General features: G+C 35.5%; 1 protein-coding gene across 1 annotated transcript in view; it reads left to right on the forward strand.

Annotated features, from left to right (window-relative positions):
* NAMPT (nicotinamide phosphoribosyltransferase) overlaps nt 1–21,712 on the forward strand; it is a 37,428-nt gene extending 15,716 nt beyond the window's left edge. The window contains exons 5-11 of the mRNA XM_050782707.1: nt 2,004–2,162; nt 2,740–2,876; nt 7,378–7,603; nt 9,218–9,337; nt 15,566–15,706; nt 16,912–17,046; nt 18,727–21,712. Of these exons, the coding sequence (XP_050638664.1) occupies nt 2,004–2,162; nt 2,740–2,876; nt 7,378–7,603; nt 9,218–9,337; nt 15,566–15,706; nt 16,912–17,046; nt 18,727–18,837 (1,029 nt within the window). The 3' untranslated portion in view covers nt 18,838–21,712. The remainder of the gene's footprint in view (nt 1–2,003; nt 2,163–2,739; nt 2,877–7,377; nt 7,604–9,217; nt 9,338–15,565; nt 15,707–16,911; nt 17,047–18,726) is intronic.
* Nucleotides 21,713–22,879: the final 1,167 nt, after the last annotated feature.

A 22,879-nucleotide genomic window follows, 5' to 3' on the forward strand; every position in this document is an offset into this window, starting at 1 on the left:
TAATAAGGAGAAGGCACAGTGTTCTTAGGATGACAAATAGTCCTATGGGGACTGCAGCATAAAAGTGAAAAATGTAGAAGATAAACCTTTAGATGGTAAACAAGGCAAGATTCTGGAAGATTCTCAAATTCTGTATGAATCAGCTCCACCCCTGCCCCATGGACAGTAGATGACTGTTAAAGGCTTTTAAGGAAAGATGCAACCTAAAAAAAAAAAAAAAAAAAAAAATTTATTTTAGAATGATAACCAGTGGCAATATGAGGAATAATTAGAGAGGCTAAAGATTAAAGGTACGATAATCATGGGCCTTGGCAGTGGAATTGAAAGAGTAATTTCAGAAGCAGAATGGTCAGATGTTGGAGGTGATTGGTTATAGAGTTTAAGAATTGTACCAATTTTCTATTGTGTAACAAACTACCCCAAAACTTAATGGCTTAAAACAACTGTTATTTCTCCTGATTCTGTGGTTGACTGGATGATCGTCTGTTGGTCTTGCTTAGACATACGCATGTGCATTTAGCTAAGGGTTCAGCCAGGGCTGGACAGTCTAATGGCCTCATTCCCGTGTCTGGGGCCTCAGCTCAGATAGCTGGGACTACCAGGTCTCACTCCGTAAGAGGCTTCTTCAGAGCATGGTAGTCTTGGGGTTCGAAGAGAATGAGAGTAGAAGCTGCAAAACATCTTGAAACTGGGGCTTGGGAGTCACACATGACTTTCTCCACATTCTGTTTGTCAAAAGCCAGTCATAAGGGCAGCACAGAATGAAGAGATTAGAAAGTAGATTCCATCTCTTGATGAGAAGAGCTGCAAAGGCCATATTTAATCAGTCACAGGAGTCTAATGCTACAGGGTTTTTTAAAAAGGTGACTAGATTGGCAAGTTCAAGGTTAATCTTTTTGTTTTATTTATGTATCACTTAGCTGGTATTCAGTAAAAGCTTGCTTTGTAAAATTTAGTTAATAAATATCTTTTTGGTTCAGCACAGACATCTTAGCAGCTCTTTTTCAAACAGATTTGAAGCTGCTTCTAATGGCATACTATCTGGTTTATAAAATGAAAATAGAAAATTATGATCTTAGAATGAAGAAGTGAATTTCTAACCCATGATAATTATTATGGTTGCTGCGATTAGACAGACTTTTCTGTGGAGCTTCCTGACAACCAAGAAAAAAGGGGAAATCAAGGAACTGTTCTCATCAGAAAGTAGGAACCCAACAATTCTTTCAGTTTTCTCTTTTGGGAACTTAATAGTCACTGAATTACAAAGTAGACAGTGACCTTGATTATACAACATAAGCAGAAGTGTTTCCTGTAACTTACATAAGTATTTTATCAAATACTTATATATTTGATAAAAGCTAAGCACATAACCATAACTCAGTAAATAGAATTTTCTAGTAGTAAGCTAAAGTGCCTCAAGTATATAATTTAGTTGTCATATTGAATCCAAGAGAAAATTAGATCTGAGACTACCTTGAGGAGTAAATGAACAACTGCTTTAGACCAATACTAATCAAAATGCAGTCCACGGACCAGTGCTGGTCCATGCCCTGTTTGATCCAAGTCCGCATTAAGTACAGAAATGAAGAGTAAGCATTTAGAAACTTGGGGCAATTTGACATTGCCTCAACATCCAAGTTTCAGTGTACTTTATAAACTGTTGATCCATGACAGAATGAAACTTGTAAAAAATTTTTCCTTTTATCACATAGCCTTTCAAAATATTATTTGCTTCTTTGGAGCTTTGTATAGAAACTTGGTAATGTGAAGTTCTCTGCTATGTGGGCCTGGTGTGCTTATCCTCTTTGTTGCTGATTTGAGAGCTGAGCTATGTACTATATCTGGAGTGCACACGGCAGGCATCCTACTGTGCAGTTGTGTGTCTAGTTAATAATATGGAAGTTCAGGACATACCTCCAAAAAAAAAAAAAAAACTAGGATTTTCCTCAGAAAGAATGCAGTATTTTATGTCTTAATATTTGTGATTAATTTTGTTACTACAGACTATTCTTGTTCAGTCCTGGTATCCAATCACAGTGGCCACAAATTCTAGAGAGCAGAAGAAAATATTGGCCAAATATTTGTTAGAAACTTCTGGTAACTTAGATGGTCTGGAATACAAGTTACATGATTTTGGCTACAGAGGAGTCTCTTCCCAAGAGGTAAGTAACTGAAACCAACCTCATTTAATGTAGTGTGGATTGTTGATTAGAGTACCACTATAAACTTTTGGGGATGTTACTGAGATTGATCTTGGTTCTAAGTAGGCCACATTTTGAAATTCCAAAGATTCAACCAACAGATACGTATTTAGTACCTACTACTATGTTCAGGGTACATGGGATATGTCCTTCAACAGATGTCCCTGTCCTTTATATATTAGATGGATGGACAGATGGATAGACAGAAACAGATATAATAAATATATCAGGTGTGAAATAATGCCATAAAGAAGCTCAAGGCAGGGTAAGGGAAGAGAGAGTGATAAAAAGTGGGGGTGGGACACTGTTAACTAGGTCTCTTTGAGGAGATAATAGTTGATTTTTTAAATATTTAGGAAAAACTGAATCTTTGTCATTAGGAACTGTTATCGCTGATAAATACTTTCCTAAGAATAAAGACAATTCTCATGGGAGCTATGCTATATACCTTAAATGTGGTTGACTGCATCCTGGTCTTATTATTAATGTGGGTTTTTCTTTTTCTTTTTTGGATTTTGGTTTATGATTGATTTTCCAGACTGCTGGCATAGGAGCATCTGCTCATTTGGTTAACTTCAAAGGAACAGATACAGTAGCAGGAATTGCTCTAATTAAAAAATATTATGGAACGAAAGATCCTGTTCCAGGCTATTCTGTTCCAGCAGCAGAACACAGGTAAAAAATTCTGTTTGTTTTCTAAAACTACTAAATGTTTTCACTCGTGTGTGTGTAACTCAGTGACATTTTACTTAACTGCAGAGCCAGGTACCTACAATAAATCTTCATGAACTTGAGCAACCTAAATTCAGTATTTATACAGAAGTGTAAACATTAGTCTTAGAGAGGTAGAGAAATTTTATCCATCCTAGAAGAAACAGTATAAGAGCTTTTTTCCAACACTTATATTGCCATAGAAGTTTTAAGGAATTTTTTTTCAATGACTGTATTGTCATATGTAGATAGATTTTATTCATTAAATTTAGAAGCACTCACTGTAAGTACCAGCCACTTTTTGCCTTTTCCCTGTCCTCCTACATGACCTTATCTATATTTGCCCTACAAATTATCATCTGTACAGTATCTTCAGTTGCAGATGAGAAAGCAGGACCTATTGAGGAAAGAAAGGGTGTTCAGATTCTTTTTATGCTTCCTTGTTTGCTCTCACTAAACCATCTCCAGTTACCCAAGAAAAAAATTATAATCTAAACTGCGGCCGCTCTGGTCCTAGAGCTAACTTTGTTAAAAGTAAATCAGGTTTTTAAAATGTTTGTCAAACCTTATCACTGGTTTTTATAACAAAATTATTTACTATAATCATTAGGGAATATTTAAGTTCTGCTAATACTTAAAATTGCAGAGTGCTAAAACCAACAGTGAGTTTAGAATCAGGCTAAGCTTTATTGGTACTACTATTTGAGGCATATTAGTTGGCTGGTGGTCATGCAAGGCAGTCTACTGGATGCAACAAGGGATAGAAGGATATTTTTTAAAAACTGACCCTATCCTCAGGATGAGAATAATACACTAGTAATAGTCTGCTTGGTTGGTTAACTCCTTGGAAGAAGGTACAATTAAAATGCTTTAGTGTTGCAAGGGAAGGAGAGGAAGAATCATATTCCTATAGGAAAGGAAGGATCATATTTCACTAGCAGGATCAAGAAAGCTTTTATAGAAATATGCAAAATCTTCACTTCTTGAAGGATTGGTAAAATTTAATAGCCAACATTGGGCACTTACTCATTCTCTGAGTAAATATTTATTGCATGCTTATCTTGTGTCAAGCATTGTGGTGAAAGGGCAAGAATAGGGAGAGAGTGAATGTGTTGAGAGAATAAGGGCTGAAACACAGATTTTGTCGGGAGCATAGGGGAGACCGAGAAGACAGATTCAGGTTAGAAAGGGCCCTCATATTTTGGCATGGAATGTTAACTATGTGCACGTCGTGCTAGGTTATTTTAAATTAGGCATTTTCAAATGGAAGCAGACACTGATATTTTTGAGCAAAGACGTGATGTTATGAGATAAATATCTTAGGGACTTTTTTATAGCAGGATATCTATCCTATGGATTGAAAAAAGGAAAAACCAGAAGGTAGTCTTTATAGGAAGCTATTCCAACAGTCTTAAGGTGATGAAGCCCAGACTAAGGTACTAAATAAATGGAAAGAAATAGGTAAAGATGAGCAATGGCTTGGGAGATAAAATTGCTCAAAGTTGGTGATTTAGTTGGTGATTTGAGTTGGGACTCAGTAGAAAATAGATTCAGCCGATGTTTATGAGCATTGTATTAGTAAGGCCTTGTTGAACCTTTTACAAACAACTTTCAAGACTAGGAAACTGGGAAAATAAGAGTGTCAAAAAGTTTTAAGAGTTATTTTTTGTTTGACCTTAGATGTATATACATCTTTTAAAACTCTAATGTAGTACGCACATATTAGACTCTCCACTGATAGTTATTTCAAAGTAGTAACATCATGATAAGGAGAACAAAGATAATATCTTCTTTAGGGCTATCTTCTTCAGGACTTTCTTGTCAAAATGAAAAGGATACTGTATGTGGGCATGGGATAAAAATCCATTTTATTTTTATGGTCTCATATTCATTGCATTTGTAAAATTTGACTCCTTAATATATACAAATGCTTCACATGTTCTTAATAGAATGTCTTTTAAACAACAGCATAGTATAGCAAAAAGAGGACTGGACTGAAAGTTGGGAAATCTGGGTTACCTTCCGGCTGACATAGTGGGTGGCCTTGGGCAAGTCACTTATCTCTCTCAAGTCACTTATCTCTCTGTTCTTCATTTCCTCCATCCAACCAAACAAAAGGAGGAGCTGAAGTTTTACATCTCCAACATGACAAGGTCGTTGATGATAAATGAGCTAACATCTAAAATAACTTTAAAATAGAGAACTCTATACATTTAGAGGTTTACCATTATCATATGTATCTTAATAGACGAGTCTGCACCTAGAAATACTTAATTACAGAAGCTTTTTTTCTCAAACTTTGGAAAGTTATCAAATTTAATTTGGTGCTTGAAATTAGGATTTATGGCATTGGTAGAATTCATTGATGATTATTTATGATCTTCATATATCAAATACTGTACTAGACTAATAGAGGTTATGATTGGACTAGACAGAGGGTGCCAGAGCAAGTGTCTGTGGGACGCTGAGATGAAGATATTCAACTTTCCATCTAACAAAGTAGATCCAAAGCCCGGAAGAAAAACAGAGGCTAAGATACACATACTGGAAACTCTCATGCAGGGACTTTTTTTTTTTTTTTTTTAAGCTTTTGAGTGTTTCACACAAGATGTTACAGAAGACAAGTGCCTAAGTTAGAACCATGAGAAATACTGCCATTTGACATGTTAGATTGAAGAAGGAGAGCACAGCATCTGGGGAAGACTGAAAAGGGAACCATAGAAATGGGGGGAAAAAAGGTGAAACATGGGAGATGTCATTGAAGTCAAGAGAAAGAAAGCATCAGGAAAATTGCTAGACATGATACAACTAGATTGTTAGATGACTTGTTGATACAACATTATAAGCAATGACCCCTTAACTGTAGGAGTTACTTCATACATTGTAAAGTTCTCCAGTATTGGTATTCACTGATCTTAATTCTCTCCTTTTTAAAGAGGAAGGTTGCAGATCTGAATATGAAGAGGAGCTTCTCTTCAGTCATATCTTAATTTTCATTTAGCCTACAGATGCATGAAGTAGACAATCGACATAGCTACTGGCAGCCTCTGTAGCTGTTAAGAAGAGTGTTCACTAATGAGTTTTATATAAACAGGTTCTCTCTCAATTTTGGATTCTGGGTAGTAGTCTTTACAATCTTGAAATGTACATGCTGCACTACCCCAGGTGTACCATTGACAGTATGGGAAAAGGTTATAACTCTAGTCCTTTAAAAAGAAAAACACACACGTTGTATAAAGTGATAATTTCAGACATAAAGTCTGACTCTTCAGTTATAAGTTAAACTTATACCTAGTTGGGCTTTATAATAAATGAATGTGCTATCTTTTTATTATTTCCTGAGGAGAACAGATTAGAGACAGACTAGAAAATTAGGGAGAATGACCAATTGCTTGGCATAATGCAATGGTAATTTTCAAAATTATTAAGTTGTTTGAGATCTTTTAAAATTATTTACATTATATATTAACAAATATTTATACAGGTTGAGCATCCCGAATCCAAAATGCTCCAAAATCTGAAACTTTTTGCTCAAAGGAAATGCTCATTGGAGCATTTCAGATTTCAGAACTGGGGATGCTTACCTGATAAGTATAATGTACATATTCCAAAATCTGAAAAAATTTGAAATTCAGAATACTTCCGGTCCAAGCATTTCAAATAAGTGAAACCCAATCTATGATTACATATTAAATATGAATCTATCCTGTAAAAAGAACTGAAATTAAGGACATTGCAAAAATCACTATAACCATTCTTATCCAGTAGAAACTCTCATACTTTATTTTCCATCTTAATTATGTTTGGCTTAAACTAAGTATTTGAATTCTTATTCCCTGGGCATATATTAATTCATAGTAGATAATCTACAAACAAAATGTATGACTTCCTATTACTAGCCATTTGAAGATATAACAGTTGGTAGTTGACTATATGTATGTATAGTATAGTATAAATAATTGCCTCTAAGTATAAGATTTTGAAAGGTAAAAAAAAAAAAAAAAAGTATGTCTGTACTATTATTGGTATATAGTTTCACAAATTCACAGAAGAGAGCCAGGTGCTCTCATTGCCTAACAAAATAATGGGAGTATGTAGTCATTCTGACATCTTGACATATAGTATAAAGGGCACTCAGCAAGTGCGTTTTAGTTAGACTGATTTTAAATGAGTAGATTCAGGAGTACAAAACACACACACACACAGATAATTGGTTGAAAATAAGAGGTTAGAAACTTAACTGTTGAAGAGGAGTAAGGCTACTTAATAGTGTTAAAAACTAACTGGGTAAGGTGTGGTTGACCCAGATATTCATTTGCCTTACAATGTGTATTCGTTAAACTAAGTCACTCACCTCTGTGATGTTGATGGTTTGGTATAGCACACATGAGATGTGGTTAAAGGTGATTCAGGGATAGATCATGTGTCTGCCTAAGTAAATCTGTATTTTCATTTTGTTTTCTAGTACCATAACAGCTTGGGGGAAAGACCATGAAAAAGATGCTTTTGAACATATTGTAACACAGTTTTCGTCAGTGCCTGTATCTGTGGTCAGCGATAGCTATGACATTTATAATGCGTGTGAGAAAATATGGGGTGAGGATCTAAGACATTTAATTGTATCGAGAAGTACAGAGGCACCACTAATAATCAGACCTGATTCTGGAAACCCTCTTGACACTGTGTTAAAGGTAAATTTTCATATGTAACTTGATTATTAGAATGCCTGTGTAGCCCAGTTGCATCAACACTACTTTTCATTTACACACAATTTCAGAGCTGTCTGGACCGTCCCCTTTGTTTTAGAGTTGCAGCCCAGACAGAGTAATAAATTTGCCTGAGGTCACACAGTAATAGCACAGAAGGATACCAAGAGTTACGGATTATTTTACTGTCAGTTAGACAGTTGAATAGATATTTTCTTTTCTGCTTACCTGCAAACTTAACAGCATTGCCATTTTAATTAATCCTATGATTTGGGCACCAAACTTATTTGCAGTTTCTTTCTTTTTCAGCATAAGTCACTGCTAGACCATTGAAGTTGTTAGCACAGAAGAAATAGGAACAGGGTGATGTGGAATAAAAATAATTCAAAAATACTCAAGTGGAGGTTCATTAGAAATACTGTTGATTCATAATGTAGCAATGTTGCTTTTTGTTGTTAATGTTCAAGGACTTGGTTTATCTTCTTCAAAAAGTAATAATAGCAGACTTATTTGATGCCTACTACTAGAAAAATATTTTAGGTGCTTTATATAAGATGTTTCATTTAATCTCTACAAAAAAACACAATGATAAATATTACTGTCTGTGTTATAGAAGAAAAAACAGAGGCTTAGAAAGGTTAAAGTAACTTGCTCAAGGTCACACAACATGGAAGATAAGGAGCCAGATATCCAGTGTAGGTCTTTCGGCTGCAGCCTTGCTACTTGACCACACTGTTTGATACTTAATGATAGAGTACTTACCCCTTAAGAAAGGGAGACACTTTCTTACTCTATTAAATGATAGGCCAATCTGAAGGTCTTGTCTTAGCCTGCAATATTTGGTTTTAGCAAACTTGACAGGTTTCATATTTTTACTGTTACCCCATAAAAATTCTACACAGCTAGTTATGAGAAACTGATTTCATCAATATGGAATTTTCTCATTGTTAGAATCTTTAATCAGTTTATTTAGGAAAAGGAAATGATTGTTGTGGGAAGAGAATGTCAGTATTTACTCTTTTGTTTATCTGAGAAATTTTAAATTGGTGTACAAAACTTTTAGTAGTTAGTAAGACGGTTTGCGTATTGTGCAATTTGGCTTTAAGAGCAAAGGAGAACTTAGAGACTATGGGTTCTAGATGCTGTGTCTGCCTATCACAGTTTCTCTGAACTTTGTGATTGAACTGGATTCATGTTGGAGTTACATCAGACAAAAACCAAAGTCATTGGGCACAAGCAGAATAAATCCAAATCAAAAGTATAATCATGAGTTTGTTAAATGCTTTATATACTTCTTTAAAATGTACTTAATCTAATATTAAGGTTTTTTTTTCTTGAATCCGTATAATTTGAAAGGTCTAAGGGTTTGAGCCACTTTATGATGTGAATTCACTTCATAGGAAATAACATGCTTGTTTTTAATGTACTTTAAAGGGTTTGGACCAAATTTTAGAAGGCGTATACGTAGTGTTATAAAATTTTTTAAATAGTTACTTTTTATATTCTCGATTATCAAAGCAAAATCATTTAACTTTGAAAAGCTCTTATACTTGTTTTCAGCTTTAATTATTTATGTTGCATGTATATTTTTCCATATAGGTTTTAGAGATTTTAGGTAAGAAGTTTCCTGTTACTGAGAACTCAAAGGGCTACAAGTTGCTGCCACCCTATCTTAGAGTTATTCAAGGGGATGGAGTAGATATTAATACCTTACAAGAGGTATGTGTTTTATATTAAAAGTTTCAATAAGGCAATTCTTATAATTAAGCTTGTTTATATTTGTTGGATAAAGAACACAACATAAATACAATTTTAAGTCTTTGTGTTTATGTTGGTATAAATCTCTGTGCATTGCTTAAAGTTTAGAAATATTAGTTTAAAATACAGAAGTGCCAGCCAAGCCATACTTACTCTTCCAGTTGTCATTGGCCACCCTGAATGATGAATCTAAAGAAGTATCACTGTGAAACAAGAAAATGTCAGTCAAGAAATATTCCTTGGAATATAAAACCAAACCTTGACTCTGCTGGCATAGGTGTGAGTTTTCATAGACCGGAGCTTCACAAATCTGTAAAACTCATATTAATGGGTGCTTTTTCAGAAATTATAGAATAGCTGTCACCTCTTCGAAATTAAGTATTGACTGTCATCACTATTAGTTTTAGCCAAATAGTGTAAGTGTTATGCAGGCATACCTCATTTTATTGTGCTTTGCAAACATTGCATTTTTTGCGAATTGAAGGTTGTGGCAACCCTGTGTTGAGCAGTCTGTTGGTGCTATTTTTCCAACATGTGTTCACTTCGTGTCTGTGTGACACTTACTGGTAAATTCTCACAATATTTCAGACTTTGTCATTATATCTGTTACGGTGATCGGTGATGAGTGATCTTCGATGTTACTACTATAATTGTTTTAGGGCACCACAGAGCACACCCAGAAAAGACAGTGAACTTAATTGATAAATACTGTGTGTGGTGTGACTCCTTCACCAGTTACCTATTCCCTGTCTCTCTCTGCTCACTTCAAGTCTGCCTATGCGCTGAGACACAACAGTATTTAAATTAGGTCAGTTAATAACCCCACAATGGCCTCTGAGTGTTCAAGTGAATGGAAAAGTCACATCCCTCTCATTTTAAATCAAAACCTAGAAATGATTAAGTTTAGTGAGGAAGGCATGTTGAAAGCTAGAATAGGCCTCTTAAGGCAAACAGTAGGCCAAGTTGTGAATGCAAAGGAAAAGTTCTTGAAGAAAAATAGAAGTGCTACTCCACTAAACATATGAATAAGAAAGTGAAACAGCTTTATTGATGACAGGGAGAAAGTTTGAGTGGTCTGAATAGAAGATCAAACCAGCCACAACATTTCCTTAGGCCAAAGCCTAATGCAGAGCAAGGCCCTCGTTTCAATTCTGTGAAGGCTAAGAGAGGTGATGAAGCTGCAGAAGAAAAATTGGAAGCTAGCAGAGGTTGGTTCCTGTGATTTAGGGAAAGAAGCCATCTCTGTAACATGAGTGCAGAATGAAGCAGCAAGTGCTGATGTAGAAGCTGCTGCAAGTTACCCAGAAGATCTAGCTAAAATCATTGATGCAGGTGGCTACACTGAACAACAGATGGTCAGTGTAGAGGAAACAGCCTTCCATTGGAAGAAGGTACCATCTAGGACTTTCATAACTAGAGAGGAAGAGTCAACGCCTGCTTTGAAAGGACACGCTAACTCTCGTTAGTGGATAATGCAGCTGGTCACTTTAAGTGGAAGAGAGTGCTCATTTATCATTCTGAAAATCCTAGGACCCTTAGAATTTGCTGAATCTACCCTGCCTGTGCTTTATAAATGGAACAACAAAGCCTGGATGACAGCATGTCTGTTTACATCATAGTGTACTGCATATTTTAAGCCCACTGTTTGGACCCACTGCTCAGGGGAAAAAAAAAAAAAAGATTGCTCTCAAAATATTATTGCAGATGGCATCTAAGATCTGATGGAGATGTACAAAGAGGTTAATGTTGTTTTTCGTGCCTGCTAACACAATGTCCATTCAACAGCCTATCCATCAAAGAGTAATTTCAAATATTATTATTTAGGACATATATTCTTGGCCAGGTGCGGTGGCTCACGCCTGTAATCCCAACACTTTGGGAGGCCGAGGCGGGCAGATCACGAGGTCAGGAGATCAAGACCATTTCTGGCCAACCCGGTGAAACCCCGTCTCTACTAAAAATACAAAAATTAGCCGGGCGGGGCGATGCGTGCCTGTAGTCCCAGCTACTCAGGACGCTGAGGCAAGAGAATTGCCTGAACCCGGGAGGCGAAGGCTGCAGTGCACCAAGATCCTGCCACTGCACTCCAGCCTGGGCAACAGAGCAAAACTCCATCTCAGCAAAAAAAGAAAAAAGATGAAATATAGTCTTAAGTGTATAGCTGAAAAGGATTCACCATTCTACATGCCGTTTAAGAACAGGCTTCATGGGAGGATGTTAAAATGTCAGCATTAATAGGAATTTGGAAGAAATTGATTCTAACCCTCACGGATAACTGAGTCTTGATTTGACTTTAAGACTTCAGTGGAGGAAGTAACTACAAATGTGGTAGAAATAGCTAGATAACTAGAATTAGAAGTGGAGCCTGAAGGTATGACTGAATTGCTGCAGTCTCATGATTAAATTTGAACAGATGAGGATTTGCTTCATATTGATGGATAAAGAAAGTGATTTCTTGAGATGAAATCTACTTCTAGCAGAGATGCTGTAACATCGTTGAAATGACAACAAAGGACTTTCGAATATCAATAAAATTGGTTGATAAAACCAAAGCAGGATTTGAGAAGATGCACTCCAATTTTGAAAGAAGTTCTTGTGTGGGTGAATGCTATTATACCAAACAGCATCGCATGCTACAGATAAATCTTTCGTGATCGGAAGAGTCAATTGATGCGACAGACTTCATTGTTGTCATTTTAAGACATTGCCACAGCCACCCAACCTTCAGCAACCCTGATCAGTCAGCAGCCATCAACAGTGCAAGGGCCTCCACCAACAAAAAGATGACTCAGGCTCAAGTGACCATTAGCATTATTTAGCAATAAAGTATTTTTAAGACATAATGCTATTGCACACTTAATAGACTACAATGTAGTGTAAACATAAGTTTTATATGCAGGAGGAAACCAAAAAATTCCCCTGACTTGCTTTATTGCAGTGGTCTGGAAGCAAGCCCACAGTATTTTCAAAGTATGTCTGTATTGTCTTAAAATTTTTGCCTCTTGTTTACTAAATAAAGTTCCTAGGAGCCATAATTTCATCATAACTAACATCTAAAATACTCTGTAGAATATCACTAACATAATGGAGGCCGTCCACATTCAGAAACCACTGACATTTTGATGTATACCAATCTCAGATGGTATCTACAGCTATGAAACACAGGATTTTTTCTGTTTGAAAGTTCGGTGGTGGTAAAGTAAGGTCAGTTCCCAAATTACAGTTTTCCAAAGATTGATTTGGGAGTGAGAAGTATTATGTTTTGTAGAGATGGGGATCTCGCTGTTTCCCAGGCTGGCCTCAAAATCTCCTTGACTCAAGCCTCCCAAAGTGCTGAGATTACAGGTGTGAGCCACCATTCCCAGCCCGTATGTGCATCTTTATAGTTGAGAATCAGCCCAAAACTGTACATGAATAAAAACTACATAAACAAGAATTAAATATTGAGATAAATACTCTTTGGCATTAGTGAAACTTAAACAGAACAAATAGGGCATTGAATCGTTTTGTGTTAATGCAGATGTACTCAGGAAGGAAAAATGTCTCTTTTTTTTTTTTGAGACGTAGTTCACTCTTGTTGCCCAAGCTGAAGTGCAATGGCACGATCTCAGCTCGCTGCAACCTCTGCTTCTCGGGTGGCTAGGATTACAGGCGTGTGCCACCACGCCCATAATTTTTTGTATTTTTAGTACAAAAGGGGTTTCACCATGTTAGCCAGGCTGGTCTCGAACTGCTGACCTCAGGTGATCTGCCTGCCTCAGTCCCCCAAAGTGCTGGGATTACAGGCATGAGCCACTGCGCCCGGCCAGAAAAATGTCTTTAAAAGAAAAAAAAAGCTGGGCCTATAGGTGTACCTAAAGGATAATACAGATGTTCCTCTCAAGTTAGCATGGGGTTGCATCTCAATAAACCCACTTTTAAGTTGAAAATATTAAGTGGAAAATGCATTTATTATTCCTAACCTACACCTCGTAGTTTAGCCTCGCTTACCCTACAGGTGCTCAGAACACTTACTAGCCTACAGTTGAGTAGTCCTCTAACACAAAACCTATTTTATAGTAAAGTGTTGAATATCTCAAGTAATTTATTGATGTTCCACTGAATGCAAATGACTTTTACACCATTGTTAAGTTGAACCATTGTATGTTTGGGAACATCTGTACTTGTAATTTCTTTACATTGGTATGAAAAATATGTTCTTAGAAGCAGGAAAAAGAATTCAGTTTTGCTCTGTACGTACACTAAATTAGATGCTGTAGTTTTGATAAAATGAAAAATCTGCTTTGTTTGGAACAATTACTTTCTTCTTTGACTGTCAGCCTCACTCTTGGACTTTGCTACTCAACCTGTCACCCCTGTGACATCCCATGAGGTTTACAGTGTAACCCTGCTCTAGGTTTTTCACTTTGCACTGTGTACCAAAATGAAACTGCTTATTTAGGAAAATAAAAATCTCTCATGTTGGACAAAATACAGAGTGTCTACTTTTTCTGTTGTGTTTCAGTTATGGATTCAATCTTCTTGGGTATCATTGAAACCTCTATTCGAGTGATTTATTAAAACATTAACATAGTATTGCATTCTCAGAGTTGGCAAGAGGAAGCTTTCTTTCAAGTCTCACATGTATTAAATGTTTTTCTTCCCAGACTCAAAATTCACTTTAACTCCAAATTGTCTAAATTTTAAAACTTTTGGTAAAGAAAGTTAGCCTGAAATACAGTGATATGATATTAGATGATACTGTTCTTTGTTATTTCCTCATTTTGTTTTTGCTTCTGAAGCATATCTAAAATGAGGTGACCGGTCAGAAACTCTTTTCTCTATATTTTACCTTACCCTCCATCTACCTGTTTCCCTTTCTTCCCCTTTTCTGTTCTACTCTTTGCATTTCTTCTGTATTGAAATTCACTTTGTTCACAAATTTAAAGGAAAACCTAAATTCAGGGGCTTTGGGTACCTTTAGGTTCAGGTACAATAAAGACATGAGACTGAGACTGGATTTGTGTACATCCTAAAGGAATCACTTTTAAATAAGTTTTGTATGTTTTCATCTTGATTCTTCTAGATTCATCTTGATTCAAATTAGATGGTTGGCATTTAAAAAGAAAGTTGCATTTCTAAATGTAGATTTGTTTAAAAAATGAAGTTGCTTGGGATTTGTTGGGTTTTTTCCTTTGCAATGTTGAAAAAAAAAAAGTCAAATTGGGACTATTTGGTGAGAATGTGGTAACTTTGATACACATGAGGCTGTTAAGATTTCCTAATAACTTCTGAAAGTTCTGTTTAACTAAAACAGTGCCAGCGTTTCCAGTTACTTCCTGTTCGACTATTCTCATGAAATAAATGGTTACCAAACTTCACTTGCCACATTCTGTCATCAAACTAATTGAATATGTTAAATAAGAAGGCAGGTGCTAGGTAAATAAACTTGACTTTGGTGAAAGAAATACAAATGACATTGATAATAAACACATCTTTAAAGTTGTATGTCCCTTGAAAGAACTCTTTTAGAACTGTTCATACAGGTCTGTCTAGCTGGTTTATAACTAATCATTCTCCCAAAAATAATACAGTAATAAATCTTAACACCCAGAGCATCTGTCCATAATTTTGTTTCTGGCACTGGTGCACCAGCCATAATAAAATGACTCTACCAGTATATCAACTGTTATATAGGAGAAGTATTTTATATTCTTTTGCCACCAATATCTTTTGATTCTTACATGTTCCATTATATATGACGTGTAATCATATGGTGTATTGTGACTTATTTGTGATGATTACAGTCATTCCTAGAGTCTAGTAAATTGGCTCCCATTGCTTTTGTTGCTGACATCTGGACAATAACTTAAAGAGGTGAATGAGAGAAGTTGACTCAAGTAGTCTTAGATATTTATAGCTATTTTTTTCTCACTTTCTCTCATTTCCTTCACTCCCTGAATCCTACCAGAACCACAGTGACAGTAATACAGATTCAGAAACTATGAATGAAATCCTCTTCTTCCACACATATCCATCTTTTGGGGGTGGGTGGGTCTTTAAAAACAAAATGCAGGCTATGATTATCTATTTATTGACTGTGTTATAAAACAGCTCTTGGATGCTTCATCAATATTGTCCTTTGAAAATAATCTCCATTGTCTTCCAAAGTAAGGTTTTGTTTGGTTTTGTTTGGTTTTAATCTTCTAGATTGTAGAAGGCATGAAACAAAAAAAGTGGAGTATTGAAAATGTTTCCTTCGGTTCTGGTGGAGCTTTGCTACAGAAGTTAACAAGAGATCTCTTGAATTGTTCCTTCAAGTGTAGTTACGTTGTAACTAATGGCCTTGGGGTATGTCACCTTTTAATTAATTCTGTGTTAGTACCTTCCTTATATATCTAGGTAGAATGTGGTTATTGAGTGCAATTGTCAAAGATTGATGTGGCCCTGGACTGTTAATATGTTGTTGGGTGTTGCTGACCTTAACTCAGAAACAAGGAGAAGGGAGATATTAGGTAATAACAGACATAAGGAGACAGATTCGGAAAAAGTAAGACCAATAAGGAAAAACATTTAAGAGAGATAATACAGGTCAGTCATTTCCCACTGCCTTCGTTTATACCTTTGGATCAAAAAGTAATATTTGGGAACATCAGCTTACCTAGCCATCATATATTAAAGACAAGCAAGTATATAATCACTGACCAAACTGTTTTAGGAAGGTAGAATATGAGGTTTGGATTGTTATACCACAATCATATTCTAGTAGCCATAGAACAGCTAGGCAACTGAACCACCACCCCCTCGCTTCTTTGTAACGTCTTGAGAGCTGGAGATTCTATAGAGCAAGGGACAGAGGCAGGAGGATGCTAAGAATTGAGAACACCTGAGTTGATTCCCTGCTTTACTCTTCCATCGTTCTTTGGAGAGTTCTGGGATTGACTGATTTGTTGCTGCTTGTTCCATTGCCTCTTGTTTCTGTGGCTTTGCTGCCTACCTTTCTGATGCAGAAACACTCTGCTCTCCTGAGGTTCTCTAAGTCTTTTGCTTCTGACAATAACAAGGCAAAAGTAAAAAGTACCAAAAGAGGGATACGTTATGAAATAGGAAAGCCTTTACCTTAGAAATATTCTTGTTCCCTCTCCAAAGATTGTGTGTGTGGTTTTGGCATAGTTGGTATAGTTGGGCTTTTTTTCAACAGCATGTACGTGCTTTGCTTACTATCAGTTTAAAGGCAGTTTGTAATATAAAAAGAGATACCTTAAGGGTCACGTGTTAGAATGCTCACAGACTTCCTACAAATGGAGTATTAGGTGTTCTTCAGTGGCAAAAAGGATATCCAAGATGTCATACTTTTTCTTTATTACAAATGACTATCCTTCAAAACAGGTTAAAGTGTTATGTTTCTAAAAGCCAGATGTGGATTGGTTCAATTACACCTATTAAGTTCTTAAAACTTAAATGTAAATTATGTATATGCTTTCTTGTAAGGGAGTGTTTAGACATTTCTGATGATTAGTCTTCTATTTCTCTAACTTTCTTAATTTGGATTTCAGATTAATGTCTTCAAGGACCCAGTTGCTGATCCCAACAAAAGGTCCAAAAAGGGCCGATTATCTTTACACAGGACGCCAGCAGGGAATTTTGTTACACTGGAGGAAGGAAAAGGAGACCTTGAGGAATATGGTCATGTATGTATCTATGCTGTTTTTTTTCAACAGTAGTAGGTTGGCTCACCAATTAATAAGAAAGGAGGTTCTTATGTTATTGTTTTTGTGGAAGACAAAGTATTATATTTTATTATAAAATGTCCAATTGCTGACCTGGCCTACCAAAATAAGATACAAAACAAGTTTCTACGTCATAAACATGGGGCCTGTGTATACACAGGGAGAAATATTTCGTAAGTATAGTGATTGACAGCAAGTTTGTATATACTTTATCTAAAAGCAAACTGTGTTATCTTAATATAAAATGTGAAAACAAGGTGACTTGATTTGGATTACATAATAAATGGTGAAACCTTGATTTAACCAAGTTTTCTGATTCAAATGATCTAATGGTCTTTAGCATACAAAAGTACATTTATATTTGTGAACTCGAGTTAAAAAAATTTTGGTTTTTAAGCCACTTGATCAAAAAAACTTTAGACAGAACTATTTATGAATATTCATATTATCAGAAAAAATACTAAACATGAATGTACTATTACGTCCTATTTTGATTCTTTATACAACATCACAATTGCTGCTTATAACATGTTACTTTTATATTTTTTAATGTTTTGAGCCAGAATTGAAATAATTTTGTTACCGTTAATGAAAAAATAACTCTTGTACCTACTAAGATTTTGGCAGATTTAGTTTATCCCAGATGAGCTAAACTCACTTCAAACTAAAAGTAAAAATCTAAGTGTGATTTTTAAAAAAGAGTATGTGAATGATACTAGAATAAACTAGAAAATCAATTTATAATCATCTAGGCAATTTGATTTAAGAGTAGGAACTAGTATTCCCTTATATTTAAATTTATGAAAGAAAATGCTACAGCTAAAGCACTGTGGTTTGAAGCAACACGATGACAAAAATACTAGTAATGTCATATGCACCTCAATCTTCAGACTAGATGGAAAATTGAGATTACTTCTGTGGACTTTTCGGAGAGAAACCAGAAGCAGATAAGCTTTACCAGACCCAAAGGGAATTTAATTTCTTCAGTCTGTCTTTGCTACTCTGTATAGATGAAGTGGATTACCTTTATCATCAACTTTTTTAGTGTAAACAGAAACTTTAACCCAGTCACTGTGCGTTAGTCAAGAACGCAATACCTATTTTTCTTTGTTTCTGTTTTGGGATTGGTTTTGGGCTTTTTGTGGGTTTTTTAGACCAAATTTAGTGACTAGCAAATTTATTAAACTTCCAGTTGATAAGTTTAATCACTGTTGAGTTTGTTGGCCAGGAACAAAGCAAGGTTTACCAGGCTTTTTTGCTGCACCATCAGAGTGATTGTCAGTGACAGCCACAGTTCTCCTTGACACCCAGGCATCTTCCTTCAACTTGAAGGAAAAAAAGAAAAAAAGATTGGTCAGCTAGGTTTCTTGATTTTCCTTTAAGAAAACTGGTTTAAGAATGTGGTATTGAGGTCATTCCTTTTCATAAAAGTTAAATATTTCTACATACCAGGCAACTCAGTGATTGGCCATTTTAGATACTACCTTGGTCCACTAGCATTTTCTATGCATCAAATCATCTCACAATTTGAACACCATTGGCATCTGTTGTGTATTTGATTGGTTGGTCTAATTCATCACACCAGGATTCAGGTATTTTGCTTCATAATGTAATCTAATCATGAAATTTCCATTTATGCAGGATCTTCTTCATACTGTCTTCAAGAATGGCAAGGTGACAAAAAGCTATTCATTTGATGAAGTAAGAAAAAATGCACAGCTGAATATTGAACTGGAAGCAGCACCTCATTAGGCTTTGTTTTATGACTGGGTGTTTTTGTGTGTGTGTGTGTGTGTATATGTGCATGCACACACACATACACCTGTGTGTATGTAATACATAATGTTCATTGTACAGATGTGTGGGGTTTCTTTGTGTTTTATGATACATTGCAGCCAAATTATTTGTTGGTTTATGGACATACTGCCCTTTTTTTTTTTTTCCAGTGTTTAGGTGATATCAAAATAGGAAATGCACTTAACCATGTAAAAGATCAGTGCTAAAGTAAGCTTTTTAGGGCCTTTTGCCAGTAGGTAGTCACTCAATGTGGTATTGATCTTTTCACAAATAACAGAACTGAGAAACTTTTATATATAACTGATCACATAAAACAGATTTGCATAAAATTACCATGATTGCTTTATGTTTATATTTAACTTGTATTTTTGTACAAACAAGATTGTGTAAGATATATTTAAAGTTTCAGTGATTTAACAGTCTTTCCAACTTTTCATGATTTTTATGAGCACAGACTTTCAAGAAAATACTTGAAAATAAATTACATTGCCTTTTGTCCATTAATCAGCAAATAAAACATGGCCTTAACAAAGTTGTTTGTGTTATTGTACAATTTGAAAATTATGTCAGGACATACCCTGTAGAATTACTAACCTCACTGCCCCTTGTAGAATATGTATTAATCATTCTACATTAAAGAAAATAATGGTTCTTACTGGAATGTCTAGGCACTGTACAGTTATTATATATCTTGGTCGTTGTATTGTACCAGTGAAATGCCAAATTTGAAAGGCCTGTACTGCAATTTTGTATGTCAGAGATTGCCTGTGGCTCTAATATGCACCTCAAGATTTTAAGGAGATAATGTTTTTAGAGAGAATTTCTGCTTCCACTATAGAATATATACATAAATGTAAAATACTGACAAAAGTGGAAGTAATGTATTTTAAAGTAATTACACTTCTGAATTTATTTTTCATATTCTATAGTTGGTATGACTTAAATGAATTACTGGAGTGGGTAGTGAGTGTACTTATCTTAAATGTTTTGATTCTGTTATATTTTTTATTAAGTTTTTTAAAAATTAAATTGGATATTAAATTGTATGGACATCATTTGTTAATTTTAAACTGAATCCCCTCAATAAGTAATACTGAAGCACATTCTTAAATGAAGATAAATTATCTCCAGTGAAAAGCATGACGTGTTTCAATAGAAGAATCTTAAGTTGGCTAAATTCAAAGTGCTTGACATCAAAATGTTATAGAGTGATTAGCTACTAGATTCTGAATCAGACATCACATCTAGAGACCAGTTTCTTTCGAATGATTCTTTTATATATTTAACTCTGTTCTTCTGAGGCAGCGGTTGGCCAACTATGGCCCAAAGGCCAAATTCGGACTCCTTTTTATAAATGCAGATTGTCTATGGCTGCTTTCCCACTACTCCAGCCAAAGGTAAACAGCTGCAGTAGAAGCCAAATGAGAATCATAAGAAGCCAAATGAGAATCATAAAGCCCAAAATGTTTATTTACCTGCCCTTTACACAAAATCACACAAAAAGTTTCCTGATCTCTGTTCTAAGAAAAGGAGTGTGCCTTGCATTTAAAGGGAAATATTGGTTTCTAGGGAAGGGAGGAGGCTAAATAGTTGATAAGGAATTTTCCTCTTTTGTCCTCTTTTTTTCTCATTTAAGAATCTGATTCTGGAAGACTGATTTAGAAAAGTTTTAACATGACATTAAATGTGAAATTTTAAAAATTGAAAAGCCATAAATCATGTTTTAAATAGTTACCTGAGAAAATATTTTATCACTAGAATAACCTAATTAGAAGTGAGTTATCTTCATTAAATGTTTTTTGTAAGTGGTATTAGAAAGAATATGTTTTTCAGATGATGCTTTAAACATTTAGTGAGAACAATAAGCATTATTCACTTTTAGTAAGAGCCTTCTGTAATCTATGGTAGAAAATAATTTTAAAATGATTTTTTAATGTATTTGAGTAATGATGAGTATTAAAAAGAACACACATTTCTTCACAAAATGTGCTAAGGGGCGTGTAAAGAATCAAAAGAAACTATTACCAGTAATAGTTTTGATAATCACCCGTAATTTTGTATTTAAACCATTTAAACATTGAAATTATTCTACAGACAGTATTCTCTGTGTTCTGTGAATTTCAGCAGCTTCAGAATAGAGTTTAACTTTGAAACTTGCAGTGAAAAAAGCTATCCATTTGTTCACAACCATAAATCAGGAGATGGAGATTAATTCTATTGGCTCTTAGTCACTTGGAACTGATTAATTCTGACTTTCTGTCACTAAGCACTTGGTATTTGGCCATCTCCATTCTGAGCACCAAACGGTTAACGTGAATGTCAAGTAGAACTCTGCTGTGTGTCACCCTTAAATCAGCCTAACTCTTCCCGATAAAAGCAAATGGCATTTACGGATTTAAGTCATTAGATTTTAAACTGACATTAATTAATCCCCCTTGATTCATTATATCATCAAGTATTTATATTTTAAATAGGAGGTAGGATTTCTGTGTTAAGACTCTTACTTGTACCCTATAATTAAAGTAAAATGGTTTTTATGAGTATCCCTTATTTTCCCTTCTTAAATTGTTATCAAACAATTTTTATAATGAAATCTATCTTGGAAAATTAGAAAGAAAAATGGCAAGGTATTTATTGTTCTGTTTGCCATAATTTAGAACTCAAACCTAAGTAGTTGTAGTTTTACATTCCTTTTTAACCCAGTCAGTGGAGAATGTCAGCTTTTCTCCCAAGTTGTATGTTAAGTCTATTCTAATATGTACTCAACATCAAGTTATAAACATGTAATAAACATGGAAATAAAGTTTAGCTCTATTAGTGAAGTGTTAAATTTGTGTGCTTCAAGTAATGCCATTTTCAGGCCTACCTGTTTTAAGTATTCCTCCAGTTCAAAGAATTAGAAGATGAGAGAAGGGCAAGTGTCAAAGCTGACTCCTCTTTTCTGCTTTGTGCAACTGTATAGATGACAGTGCCTCTTACTAAGGAAGAACACTGGAGGGACACCAGATTTGAGAGAAAAGAGCATGATTCCTGTGGTAAGGCTTGAGATGCCTTTGACACATCTAAATGCAGGTATTAAGTAGGCAATTGATGATACAGGTTTGTGGATAGAAGGGCCTCAAGGTATGACTGATGTATACCTTGGAAGGTATACATCTTTGGAAGCACAAGGTCATTGGAAGCACACAGTAAAGGATACTTTTCTAGGGAGAATATAGAGCAGGAGTTGGCAAACCCCAGGCCATGGGCCAAATCCAGCCCACCATCTGTTTTTGTAAATAATTTTATTGGAACATAGCCACACCCATTTATTTAGTTATTGCCTTTGGCTATTTTCATGCCACAGTGGCAACACTGATTAGTCGCAACAGAGAAATTATGGCTGCAAAAACTAAAATAATTTACTGTGAGGCCCTTTACAGGAAAAGTGCTGATCTCTGCTATAGAGTATAAAGAGAATCTAGGGCTAAACCATGAGTAACTCTTGAAGGTTAAGTGGCAGAACATGAGCAGACCAAATGACAAGCATAGCTAAAGAGATGAAAGTTCCAACCAGGAGTAAAGTCTCAAAAGCCAGAGGAAACATTTTTCAGCCCAGGTGTTGAATGCTGCCGAGAGATCAAATAGGGTGAAGAATTTAAAACAGCTACTGGATTTAGCCACCTGGAAATAATTGGTGCCTTAGACATGTTCCTTTCCAGATAGTAGAAGAGGCTCATTTCTGAAAGAAGCTTCCTTATATACCTCTTTGAATGTGGGGTGTGAAAAGGGAGGAGAGAGTGAGGCAATAGTATCTTTGTCCTTCTAGCTGTAGCCTTACCTCTGAAAAAGGTCCAGGAAAGAGGAAGGAGTTGAAAATAAAAGCAAAAAGAGATCAGTGATGATTTGGTGTTCCAGAGACGGTGGAGAAAGGTAAGATCCAAAGCACTTGGTAGGGTATTGGCCTTAAATGATAGGGGTCCTTCTATTCTAGAAGAAAGGAGAAGATGGGAGCAGG

This window comes from Macaca thibetana, chromosome 3 (genome assembly GCF_024542745.1).
Source record: "Macaca thibetana thibetana isolate TM-01 chromosome 3, ASM2454274v1, whole genome shotgun sequence".
NCBI lineage: Eukaryota > Metazoa > Chordata > Mammalia > Primates > Cercopithecidae > Macaca > Macaca thibetana.